The following is a 14,090-nucleotide window of genomic DNA, read 5'->3' on the forward strand; positions in this document are numbered from 1 at the left end:
CCCGAAAAGCGCTATATAAATGCAATCCATTATTATTATTATTATTTGTTGGGAGGTGTACATTGGGTTATGGAGTAGTCCCTCCCATTCACAGGATGCTGCTGTTGCTAGCAGCAGTCGCAGAGAAATACCAGAAAAGAGAAAGAGGTACGTACAACAACGTGAGCAAGAGACAGAGGAAGGTGTAATGTGGTAATAATTTAGATGGAGGGACATAATTGGGAAGGGGAGAAATTCAAATAAAATGAATGGCTACTTTGACTATAAGCCACTTCTAATAGCTTAGGTGTAGCTTGTAATTGTCACATTCTGCAGGGCATCAGTTTTTCTTTTTCTTTTTTGTTTTTTAAGCAAGAGTGGTGTATTTAAAACAAACATATAATATATATATTACAAGTCTACTCATGTGACGTTTCTGGCTACCCGATAACCATGAGTCAAACATCCATTGTCCTCTCTGCTCCTTTCTGTTCTTCACAAAATCTGTAGGAAATATCAGTCTTTTTAGCAGCTAAATGCTGTTTGGTTTGTTGTTTGGTGCTGAACACATAGTGTGCAGTGGGCCTGGTGGGGATATTTTTCTTCTTTTACTGGAAACAACTTCTTCTGGTTAAGATATTAAAGAAAGAAATGAGAATGGACCAAAACATTTAAGCTGCAGGCAGTGAAACCAATGACCGACGTACATCATGCAAACGACACTTCATTGGTAATCCAGTGATTCCCAGTGCATCAATCACCTTTTACCATCTATATCTAAGCTGTAATTGTCACAGCCGTCTGGTCGGTGTGTGGAGTGTACCCAAACGCAGACAAACAACCAGGCGTGAAAACGAACTTAATTGAAACCAAAAGTGAGACATTTTATTAAGGCTGAGAACGCACGGGAGTACGGACTCGCCGAGATCGCGAGCACGGACTCGCGATTTGTACAATTGGAACACCAGTGTACTTGATGATGTCACAGGTCCGGAGTTTTTACTGCCGTCCCCTCTTAATTTAACTGTGAGTAATATGTTATGAAGCTTAACTTTAATCACAGCCAAACCGGTTTACTCAGGAACAAATAAAAAGCTGAAATAAGCCAAACATTAACATTTAGAAGTGATCTAAGTGACTTATATATCATGTTTAACCTCAGTAGTGAAATCTCTATTAATAAAAATAGTGTACATGTACATACGTGTACATACCTTAATAAAAACAAGCAGGTGAGATGTTAGAACGCTTTTATTTTTATTTTAGTGGACACTCAATACAATAGACAGCTACTGGGGTTTGTTTAACCTGAGTAGCGAAAAGACCGCGGGGGGGGTTGAAAACGATGTGGCGGGAGTCCGCTGTTCTCGCCGGCTGTAATAATCGTCGACCTCGCTGTCTGTTATGGAGCTGGCGGGTCACAGACGTCTCCGAAAATGTCGGAGCTTGTTTGGAAATATATGATATCTTGATAAATCGAGCAGATATTTGAAGTTTACACAGCTACATTCTCGCTTGAAAAGAACTTAAAAGTTTATTTTGTGACCCAGAAAGAGTATTTAAAAGTTTTTAACCCCGCTCGTCCGCCATTGCCGCGTTTGAGTTTTGGACAAAATGCATTCTGGGATATTTAGCTGTACCAAGTCCACACAAGTCACCACCGATGCGTGCTCGATAAAACGGGCGGAGCGAGAACACATCTGGGACTTTTTCGCGTTCTCGGCTTGATGCGTACTTTGAATTGGAACAGTACTTGGTCTCCGACTGATGACGTATCACGAGTACACGAGAACGCAAGTACGCACAAGTACGCATATTGAGAAAGGCCCAATGACACAGAGGAAGCAAAGTAAAACACACTGCACATAGGACGTGAGACTGTCAAAGTAAAACAGGAAACACTAAGATGTAGACTAAAACACACAAGTTGACACAGGAGCTGGGAGGAAGGAACGCTCAAGGAAACGGATGGACTGGAGAGGGGGGGGGGGGTTTACAGAGAGGGGAAAAGGGAGATGTGACAAAGAGCGAAGGTGGGGGGGTGCAGAGAGGGGAGATCAAGAGAGAAAGAGAGACATGACGGCTGACGGGGCGGGGGGGACTAATATGTGATAGTCAGTTTACTTTTGACGAGACAAAGAGAGAGGGATGCGGGAGGGGGGCATTACTGGCTGGGGAGAACATACATGAAAGTACACTACAGACAGGGGAGACAAGAAATAACACACAAGGAGGGGAACATGTAAACAGGCAAACACAATGACGCAACACGGAGGACATGAGAGACTCGAACTGGAAGCAGGGAATGAGACCGCAACAAGAAAACAGGAAATCCAAATATCCTATAAAAAGGGAACTAAAACACAATACTGAATTATAGAGAGCTAAAACATTACAACATAATAAACTCAAAATGAGTGACAACCATGACAGTAATTAAATGTATTAGTTACATCTTCTCAGAAAGAGATGTGAAGAAATGGTGAAGTGCAGAGACTGTGTTGTATTTTCTGTCAGCTGTAAATGGTGTCGGCTTCTCCAGTTTGATTTTGTAAATCTTTCTTTCCTTTGAGTGCCCCGTCACTGGATATGTATCAAGTCTATGTTTTGTGTATATTTTCTTAGACAATTATGCTTTCAGAGATGATTTTTTTTTATTAAGCACTATCATCATAAAAACATGCACACCTCACTCGCACTCATACACACACACACACACACACACACACACACACCAAACCCGCTACTTCCTGTTCTGCTTTAAGCAGAACCAAAGTCGCAAACGACATTCAGTAATCACACTTTCCAGAGTCACTCAGACACAACATGACCTGCATCAGGTTTGCAGAGCTCCTGCTTTTCCTTCTCCTCCTCCTTCATGAGGTCTACAGTGACAACCCAGAACCTGCTGTCAGAGCAGAGGGCGAAGTTATCCAGCTGGGATACTGTTTCGGAATGGATTATATTGTTGTTTATAGATCTGCGTCAGAGGGAGACCAACTGCTTGGCAACTCTTCAAACAAGAACATGCCCAACACACCACCTGCAGACCTACAGGGTCGTACCCACATCAGTGACGATCCCAGCCTGCTCGGGTTTCAAATCAGTAACCTCACTCACTTGGACTCTGGGATTTATAGGAGGGAATGTTGGAAGAACCAGACGATAATCAGCCAGAAGACACAGCAGCTCACTGTATGTAAGGAGCAGATTGAATCTAAAGACATAATTGTAAGTAAAGACGGTAAAGGGACTGAGATCTTGTGCAATAGCAATGCCATTGGCTCTGAGGGAACATCTGTACGCTGGTACCATGAAATGTATCCGTCTTATGAGCCCACACTCTTCCTGGTTAGCAGTGTGTCCCTGAAGCCTCTGGTGAAGGAGCTTGCAGGTGTGGTAGATGTAAGAGACAACGGTGCATTGCTCGTGTTCAACAACATGTTACAGAAAACCACACACTTTAAGTGTCTTGTGATGAAAGGTATCAACTGTCTTAGTTTCCAAACCATGCACCCACCAGATGAGAGTGAAAGCAAGGACATTTTTGTCTCACTGGGGGACAGAGTGCTTCTAAATTGTTCTATTGATGAGAGTGAGCAGGCGTGGGAAACTCCACTGGGGAGAATTGATGGTAACACGAGGGGCAGTCCAATGTACATATCAGCTGATGACTTCTCACTGGTTATACCTGCCATCTCTGCAGACTACATTGGAGACTATTCATGCATCTCCCACTTGCGTGAGATGCATTATACATTGTTTCTTTGCCCCAAAAACAAACTCCAAGAAAAAGTTGCTGATGAAGGTGAAAATGTCTCCCTGATGTGCGATTCTGGCCAAGATGTTTCAGATATAGTGCAGTGGCACCGCTATGGACTTTCAGGGCACTATGAGATCATCCACGACTCACAGGACCAAACTGTTCCCATCCCTAAAGATCTACGAGGCAGAGTGACTCTATCTGAGGATGGGACTTTGCTGACCATCAACGACCTGAAGGTGTCAGATGGGGGGAAGTACTTTTGCGCTGTTGTTAAAACCCTGGATTTTGTAGGGGATTATACGGATGATGATGACAAAGGTACTGAAGAAGATGAAATGGACAAAGAGTGGACAGAGTCTCTGGAATGCATTTTTAAACAAGAGATCACTTTGAATTTACCCAGCAGTCCACCACCACATACGCCGTATGTGGTGGTGGCAGTAGTGGTGCTGCTGGTGGTAGCTGGAGTGATTGTTACAGTGATAGTAATAAAGAAAAAAGCAAGGCCTTTGCCATTGCAGAGAGAAGCAACATTGTATGTAAAAATGGATATGGATCCTGGCGGTACTGAGACAATGATTGATTGATTGATTATACTTTATTCATCCCGAGGAAAATTAGGTTAATGCTGTTAGCTGGCTAAGTTAACTCTATCTGAATGATATTGCTTAATAGCCTTTGTAAAATAGCTCCAAGGTGGCTTAATATCCACCTGACACATGCTGTGCTGTAGAATCTGTACATAAATCAAATGTGTTGCTATTTTCACCTGTTGTCTACCATGAGAAGACTGTTTTTAGACATTTTTTCAGTTTATGCCTTTATCTTTTCAATTTCTTCCTAACTAGAAATGACTATGGATATCACACACCGCAATCCGATAAAATATATTTTCTTTCAAACATAATTTTCACTTATGACTGAAATCGTCAAAGACCCTTTTGATAGAAAGTCCTGTTCTAGCTTTAATGCTACATCCAATGTAAAAAATCAAGGCGCTAGTATAACACAATAATATTGAAGCTATCTAATTTTTCAATTGTCAGATGACCTGAAAAATTTATCGTGGCAGTGATGTGATATTAAACAATGAATAACGTCAGTGAGGACACTCTCCTGTCAGTAGATCGTTTGTTTTGAATTATACAGAAAGCAACAGCTCAGCAAACCGAGTTGAAACCCTGACATCATTTCCCTGGTCGAAACTGAATGCATACTACAGCAAAAACGGATCCACAGACACATTTGGAGTTCAATAAAAATAAAAAAACATATACAAAACAAAAAACAAACAAACAAGTTTTTGGGAAGAACAAAAAAGTGAAGGAACAGCTTCAATTCAGTTCAGTTCAATTCAAATACTTTATTGCCCCTCAAAGGGAAATTAGGTTAGCAGCAAGGCAACAAGAAGAGTAAACAAAACAATAATAAAAAGCCTCAATTGCACAGTTATTTGCAATTGAAGAGACAGGTTGCAGTAGGGATAAAGGAAACTAATAGGAAAAATAAGCTAATAGGAAAATATATATCTAGCGTATTATATGCATCATATTATTAAAACATACATTACCCTTCCCTCTCACAACATGAGTCCCTGCTTCTTTTAAGTGTGCAATCCTTCACGTTTTGGTTTCTGTCACCCCCGCAGCTGTTCAGTCACGTTGTTATCACCTCAAAAAACGTCTGTTGTGGGTTTTTGTTTTTCTTATTCAACTTTCATTTTTTCCATTTCTGTTGTGTTTTATTCAACATCCACTGTGTTTTGTTTGCTTTTGCTGTATTTTTCTATTTGATGTGTTTTCTTAAGTTGTGGGGGATTTGACCTCTCTGGGCCACCTTATTAATGGCTCCTAAAGCATTATTATTATTTTAAATAGGCTAAAAAATAGCAGTCTTTGTACATGGAGGAAACATTGTGTGGCTGCCTTTTCACAGCCATGTTTTAACCAGATCAGTTGTTTTTTTGTTGTTGTTTTTTAAAAGACAAATGCATCCAATTCCTTCCTCTCAAAAGTCTAATTGACATTTCTAACTTTGTAAGAGACGGTCTGAATACATAACTATACTATGTGGATTAAGGTTAGCATGCATCTGTCTGTTGTGCAGATTTTGCAGTTTTACCAAAACTAGTTTTGACTTAGGAGATGACATCTGGGTTTTAACCATGTTTGCTAGAAGAGGTCTAAAGAGACCTTCTATTTTTACAATGTAAGAATATTGATCAGATCATTCCGATGAAAGAATTAAAGGCAACTAATTTGTTGCCTACAAGACTAGTAGCACTATAGTCTGAAACAAGTCATAATAAATATAATAATCATGATATACTACTAATAAGTAATAATAATAATACATTTTATTTGAAAGCGCCTCACACTCAAGGTCGTTGTACACAGTAGAATAAAAGCAACATAAAAGCAAGAAGTTTACAGAATCATAAAATGACACAACACAGCAAGCACCTGTTTCTGGAAGTGAAAATTGCTTACTTTAGTGTAATGTTTCCATTAGTGGTCAAACGCTATGTTGGCTGCATTTTGTCTGGAACACACCCTCCCCCCCACAAAGACATTTAGTAAACAATTAAGCAAATACAAGTAAACTGCAATAAGTTACAGGTAGTAATAAAATAAACTTACTAACTCTTTTCTGCTACGTCCACACCTAAGCTGGTATTTTTGAAAACACAGCTGTTTCTATGCATTTGGACCTTTTGTCCACACGTAAATGCCGTTTCGAATCACCGAAAACGGAGATTTTCTAAAACTCCGTTTTTGTGTTAACGTGTGGATGAGGAATGGAGCTTTGGAGCGTGATGTCACAGCCAGGGGCGTGACCGCCGAGGCGCCATTTTAGCAGGCCAAACAAAGGGCTAAAAGAGCGAAAGCATCAGCAATGGATCGCACTTGCTGTGTTATCGGTTGTAATATTAGATTGCACGATCGGGAAGGGAATAAGCTGGAAAATGGGCTCTCTTTTTATCCTTTTCCATCTGGAAGCAACATGGGGGAGCTTATGTATCGGATGTTACCAAAAGAAGGCATCTAGCCTGAATAGCAGCTGTGAGACGAGCTGATATCCAGTTCTCTACCATCCCCAGATATCTGTTGGTGCTCCAGACATTTTCATTCAGGTAAGATCTAAATAAGTTCATATTACTCTTTATAGCCTATTCGTTTTATTTTCAATGTGCTCTGAGGTCATAGCAAATTAGAACAAACATCCTAATGAGTGATTTTGTAGATATATGTTCTATTTATAGAGTTGCTAATTGTTTTTCATTATTGCAGCAAACCAGCCTGTGAAATGGATGAAACAAATCCTGACTGGGTTCCTACACATGGGGCACTACAAAATCCCTGCTTCAAACTACATGCTACATACCACATGCCAATCAGATTACTTCTTCCACGTGAGGGCGAATATGTGCCCCAGTGTTGTAGTAAAACCAGGGAAAATGCTTTTGTTAAATACTCTTTAAAGTCTTGTGCTGTATATGTAGTGATACGTTTTCAAAAGAGACAGTAAATAAGAGAATGCTAGTAGTGGCTGATATTATGCTGTCATAATTTTATGTGAACATTTTGTCATTTGTAAACTATAAACAACATGGATTCTACATTGTTACTGATGTGAGGTCCTACAAAGTGGTTTTAATAATAAAAAAAAGGCAAACATTTGTTTGTTTCTTTACTCAACTTTTGAACAGTGTTACTTAGTAAGTACATATTCAATAAATGCAAATTATTTACATGGCAATGCACTTGAGGCATAAATGTAGACCCCCTAAATAAAACATTATGGGTTATTCAGAACAGAACTATGCTTACAGAAATATTTTCCCATCAATTGAGACAACTCCCCCACAGTAGCAGGTGGAATTTTTCTTTTCTGAGGATGGCTTCTTTTACCTGTCACTACGGATGGTCTGTTTATGTTTTGATTGAGAGCCTTTTTTGGGTTAGCTAAAGAGGAGAAGTCTATCTTATGACCAACCACTGACTGTATCTTGGTCATATTATCCAGCAAAACCCAGTATGCTGGTTCATCTGTAACAGTCCTTGTGCCAAAAATCAACACCGTTTCTTCTACTTTGAACAGAAGAGCAGCGACATGGCTGCAGGTCTCGGTGACTCCAGCCATACAGCTGCAGTTCAACCTTCCCTGTAATGCTCACAATGACCCATGGCTGCAATGCTGCTTCATTCAGTCTTTGAGAGTGCAGTACCTGAAACATACAAATACAAAGTTAATTTAAATACAAGAACTTTAATGAGCCAAGGCCGACACAGATGTGTTTAATCTACTTTCAAATCCATTTATCATAATTGTAACAATGTATCCATTGTATGTATCCATCTGTAGAACGCTGCATGTTATATTCTAAATCTGCCTGGTTTTTTTTGTTTTTGTTTTTTTAATCTGCCAGCAAAAAATGAATCTAAAGTATGTAATGCAAGGATGTAATCACTTCAAGATAGAGAAAGGCAAGGCAAGTTTATTTATATAACACAATTCAACAACAAGGTGATTCAAAGTGCTTTACAGAGACATTAAAAACAAAAACAAATAAAAAGCATGATTTAAAAATGATTAAAAAAAACAGTAGATAAAATCAGTAGTTAAAATTTAAGTTTTGAAAGCTTAAAAGTGTGGATTTGGTGTTTTATTCAAATGCAGCTGAGAACAGGTGAGCCTTCAACCTGGATTTAAATAAGCTGAGTGTTTCAGCTGATCTGAGGCTTTCTGGGAGTTTGTTCCAGATATAAGGAGCATAAAAGCTGAATGCAGCTTCTCCGTGTCTGGTTCTGACTCTGGGAACTGATAAAAAAACAGATCCAGATGACCTGAGGGATCTGGAAGATTCATACTGGGTCAGGAGGTCACTGATGTATTATGGTCCTAAACCATTCAGAGCTTTATAGACCAGCATCAACACTTTAAGGTCTACCCTCTGACGGACAGGCAGCCAGTGTAAAGACCTCAGAGCTGGACTGATGTGGTCCACTTTTTTGGTCTTAGTGAGGACTCGAGCAGCAGAATTCTGAATGAGCTGTAGTTGTCTGACGGATTTTTTAGGTAGACCTGTAAAGATGCTGTTACAGTAATCAAGCCTACTAAAGATGAATGCATGGACTAGTTTTTCCAGGTCCTGTTGAGACATCAGATCTTTTATCCTTGAAATATTCTCGAGGTGATAGTAAGCTGATTTTGTTATTGTCTTAATGTGTTTTTCTAAGTTTAGGTCTGCGTCCATCACTACACCCAAATTTCTCGCCTGCTTTGTGGTTTTTAGGTGTATAGATTGAAGTTCTCTGGTGACCTGTAATCGCTTTTCTTTGGCACCAAAGACTATTACTTCAGTTTTGTTTTTGTTTAGCTGGAGAAAATTGTGGCACAACCAGTCATTAATTTCCTCAATGCATTTACCAAGAACCTGTACAGGGCCTCGGTCTCCTGGTGACATTGTGATATATATTTGTGTGTCATCTGCATAGCTGTGATAGTTTATTTTGTTGTTCTTTATAATCTGTGCCAGTGGGAGCATGTAAATGTTAAACAGAAGGGGTCCCAAGATGGAACCTTGGGGAACTCCACATGTGATACTTGTCTGCTCAGATGTGAAGTTACCTATTGATACAAAGTATTTCCTGTTTTCTAAGTATGTTTTGAACCAGTTTAGTACAGTTCCTGAAAGACCTGCCCAGTTCTCCAGTCGTTTGAGTAATATGTTGTGGTCAACAGTATCAAATGCTGCACTGAGATCCAGTAAAACTAAGAGTGACATTTTTCCACTGTCTGTATTCAGACATATGTCATTAAACACTTTGGTCAGAGCGGTTTCAGTGCTGTGGTTTTGTCTAAAACCTGACTGGAAGGTATCATAGCAGTTATTCTGTTTTAAGAAGTAATTGAGCTGTTGAGTAACTGCTTTTTCAATGATCTTACTTAAAAATGGGAGATTTGAGATCGGCCTGTAGTTGTTGTTGATTGTCTTTTTTCAGTATAGGTTTAATTACAGCAGTTTTTAGTGGTTCTGGAAACACACCTGACATTAAAGAAAAGTTGACGATCTGTAACAGGTCTGACTCCAAGGTCTTTGAGACCTTTTTGAAAAAACTTGTTGGCAGGACATCTAACAACAAGAGGAGGAGTTCAGTTGACCTAAGATGTCCTCCAGGTCTTTGCTGTTAATAGGGTGAAACTGTTTGATGGTTTTTAAACAGTTTTTCAGTGGACACAGTACATATCCTGGATCTGCTGTTGATGTACCAATTGCTTGTTTAATCTTTTGGATTTTTTCTGTGAAGAATTGGGCAAAGTCATTGCATGGTCGAATGAAGTTCAGCTGCCACTGACACAGGAGGGTTTGTTAGCCTGTCAACTGTAGAAAATTAGACCCGATGACTGATTATGACTGTTTTTGGTGGTGATGTCAGAGAAGTAGGGCCTCCTTGCACTCCTCAGTTGTAAATTATAATTGTGAAGTTTCTCTTTATAGATAATAATAATGGATTGGATTTATATAGCGCTTTTCAAGGCACCCAAAGCGCTTTACAATGCCACTATTCATTCACTCACTTTGAGATGAAAGGGGCAGACTGACAGAAGCGAGGCTGCCATATCGCGCCATCAGCCCCTCTGGTGGTAGGGTAAAATGTCTTGATCTTTTTTGTGAGACACAACGACCAGGACAGAGAGCCCGGGGATCGAACTGGCGACCTTCCGGTTACAGATACGCTTCCCAACCCCCTGAGCCACGGTCGCCCCTGATGTGATAATGAACCTGGAGGTTTGTTTTTCTCCATCTGCGCTCAGCTTTCCTACACTCTTTTTTCATTTTTCACCAGTGTGGAGTTTCTCCATGGAGACTTTTTCCTTCCAGAGATGACTTTCACCTTAATAGTGAAATAGTGAATAGCAATAGTGTCCATAACATTTAACATTTTAGCATTGAAGCTATTGACGAGCTCATTGACTGAACCTCTGGACAGGTCAGGTGTTAATGGGAAGACCTGGTTAAAGATCTCACTACTGTATTCAGTTATACACCGTTTTGTGATCACTGCTGTTGATATATTTGTGTGGGCTGAAATTTTACTTTCAAAGAAAACACAGTAATGATCAGACAGGCCCACATCAGACACAGTAACGTTTGAAATGCTCAGGCCCTTGGAGATCAGTAGGTCAAGAGTGTGTCCTCTATTATGTGTGGCCTCTGTTACATGCTGAGTCAGCCCAAAGTTGCCCAGAGTATTACTCAGGTCTTTGGTCCCTTTGTCCTGAGGGTTGTCCACATCGATGTTAAAATCCCCAACAATAATTACACATAAAGTTCGACTTTAAGTGACAATTATGAATCACTTAATATGATAAGGAGATTCTGCAGGTCATTGATCAATGTATAAAACCAAAATAGAATGTATTTTTAGTTACACGGGACATAAACACTGAAGCAATATGTATAATTAGGATTATTTATAATAAATGTGAATTAATTAGTGCAGTTTCTTTAACCATAGAGAATGACTAAATGCTTCAGGACAATGTCACATCAATGCACTAAACTCACTATGTTATCCATCTAACAGAGCCTCAACATGTTCTCACTGTTATTTCCCCCTCATGAATGAATTTATGCTGCACTAATCTGAATGTTCGGGAGGAAATCAAACACATTTGACTTGCAGTACTCAAGCTGACTTACCTTTGTTTGAATGACGGCGAATTCACAACGTGGAGGCTTAAAAATAGCCAAATCTTGTACCCAGTTCTTGGTGAATTGGATGTGTGCCTCCAGACATTTATATTTGAGAAATTGGTTCGCTGTGTATGCGTTGACTCCACAGACAAGGTAGGAAAATATAACAGGCTAAGTCAATCGCGGTTGGTCTTCAGGGTTTCTACTCCACTGCCGTATTTCATACGGGTCCACATTTTCAATGCACGCTATTTTTTGCAAGTACCGTCTCTTTGCATCTGGACGCAATCTGTCTCTATAACGTCCTTTTTCTTGTGAGCTGCTTTTAAGTGTGGTTTGTAGCAATCTTCCTTCCAACACAGTGTGTTTGGTCGTGTCCAAATTCATGGGCTGCATCCTCCCGATGACGCATTTGTAGACCGATTATGTCACAGCGATGCGCCGAAGGCTGTCCAAATTCGTAGACTCCTCCGAATGCAGCCAACAAATGCGTCCTCCTTTTCCCCGAATTTGAAGGATGGGTCGGGTATGTCCTTCGTGGCCCACCATATCCCAGAATTCATAGCGCGGCCCAGCCAAACTCCAGTTTCCAGCAATGTCGGCCGCTACTAAGTTTTAAAATTACTCTTATTAATCTTTCTGGTTCACAAAATAAACTTTTAACATATTTTCAGGCGAGAAAGTAGCTGTGTAAACTTCAAATATCTGCTCGGTTTATTAAGACATCGCATATTTGCAAAAGCGGTTCGACGTTTTCGGAGACGTCTGTTACCCACCAGCTCGATAGCTAGCCGGGAGCTCGAGGGTCACTGAAGCCGCCGAGAACGGCACAACTTCCGGCACATCGTTTTCAGATCACCGCAGACTTTCGCTACTCAGGTTAAACGTAATATATAAGTCACTTAGACAACCTAAAAATGTTATTGTTTGTCTTTTTTCAGTGTTTTATTTGTTCATGAGTAAATCGATTTGGCTGAGATTAAAGTTATCAGATTAGATTAAATAAAATAAAACTTTATTAAAACCGCCTTTATTAATCCCTACTTGCATTTTATTTGCCCCAAAAACAGTTATGTACAAAACAACGGAGAACAAAGCAGGTCCGTACAAAGAGTTGACGAAAAGGCAAAAAAAAAAAAAGTATGAGGAGAAAATCAAAGGAGTGAAAGGGTCAGACCCATACGAGCATACAGAGTGGAGTAAGGACGTTAGTGTGCTGTCCAACTTTCATCACGCACATATTTATTATTATATGGTCCTAAGTGTGTTTAGTAACTTTAGATCCCTGCAACAAGCCCAGGTCCAGTTTACTTTGGTGATTTGGACTATTCCATTTCCCTGTTACACAACATTTTCAGATCTAATAGAAATAAAATGAGTGTTTCGTAATTCATTCAATTTATTGTCTTTATTTATAACTGGCATTATTGTTTCATTCTATTATAGAATCTGACAAGAAAGAGGCAAAATTGTATTCCATCATGCTTTATTAGCTGCTTCGGTGAAAAACAAATCAACAATGCAAAAAAATAAATAACCGTTGGAAAACAACATACTGGAAAACAGTTATTCATCACTTGATTGCTTCAATACAACACTTGGGCACATATATGCGGGACCTTTCGTGGCTGTTTTGATATTGCTCTCCCTCTTAACTGATCAAATCTTGCTGTGGTAGCAGCTTTGAACTCGGTATGACCCAGGTTGATAGAGTCTGGATTGCATTGCAGCATTTTGTTGACTGGTTTTCCTACAAAACACAACAAACATTAGCCCGCAAAGCCACAGTGAACAAAGCAGCATAGCGCAACGAATTCAATTCAAATCAATATAAGACTTATTTGTAACCTATATCAACAATTATGTTATGATAAATTACATAACAACTACAACAAAAGACTTACCTTTGTGGGAATGCTTGGAGCAGACTAACATGTGAGCTGGAGTGTTCTGAAACGTTATATTTGGTCTTCGAATGGCTGCAATCCAGGCCATCCGTCGGCTCTTTGTTACTTCGGAAACATGAACACACATGGAAATCTGTGAAAGCCGCTTGCCACTCGTCCCTACAATCCTTTGCGGTTTTACCCCGGAAATGACGTCACATTTTCAATCTCTATACGTTTTTCAAAAAAACGCCTCTCTGTGCAAAATGGGTTCAAAAACATAAACTTCAAAAACTGTTTGTCCGCGATTTGGACAGGGGAAAGAAATTGTGGCAGGATCAGCCTGATATTATTTGTATCCCACTGTAACTTTACTGATAAAGAGCTAACATCTCCAGAATGTCAGGAGTAGTTAGTCATTACAAGAAGTGTTTTTGAACTAAAAATCAAGAATGTGGGATACTGTTTGTCCGTCATTTGGAGAGGCTAGTGCGTGCTCCCGACACAGGGAAAACCAGTTCTGCAGGGGAGACCTACCTTGGCACTTGTGCAGGTGAAGCCAGAGGGAAGATATGCTTCACCATATTTTCTAGTCTTTGGCTGGGAAGAAAGTTGCTTTGGAAACATATTTGGGATTGCTTCATCTCCTGCTTTGCGTTTGTGTGGGAACCCTGCCAAAAACATGTCCATTCTGCTAGCAGTGTCCAAGCATATTTTTTTTTCTTTCCCCTGCAGTGGCTCTGCACCCCGCATAGGG

General features: G+C 39.9%; 1 protein-coding gene across 1 annotated transcript; it reads left to right on the top strand.

Moving 5' to 3' along the window:
• The first annotated feature begins 2,805 nt into the window (after positions 1–2,805).
• LOC148101902 (uncharacterized) lies at positions 2,806–4,332 on the top strand. The gene has a single exon (XM_087844590.1). It carries the CDS (start codon positions 2,806–2,808, stop codon positions 4,330–4,332), a length of 1,527 nt encoding a protein of 508 aa, XP_087700716.1.
• Positions 4,333–14,090: the final 9,758 nt, after the last annotated feature.

The sequence above is a fragment of the Neolamprologus brichardi genome, chromosome 7, assembly GCF_056152115.1.
Source record: "Neolamprologus brichardi isolate AB-2024 chromosome 7, ASM5615211v1, whole genome shotgun sequence".
Classification (NCBI taxonomy): Eukaryota; Metazoa; Chordata; class Actinopteri; order Cichliformes; family Cichlidae; genus Neolamprologus; species Neolamprologus brichardi.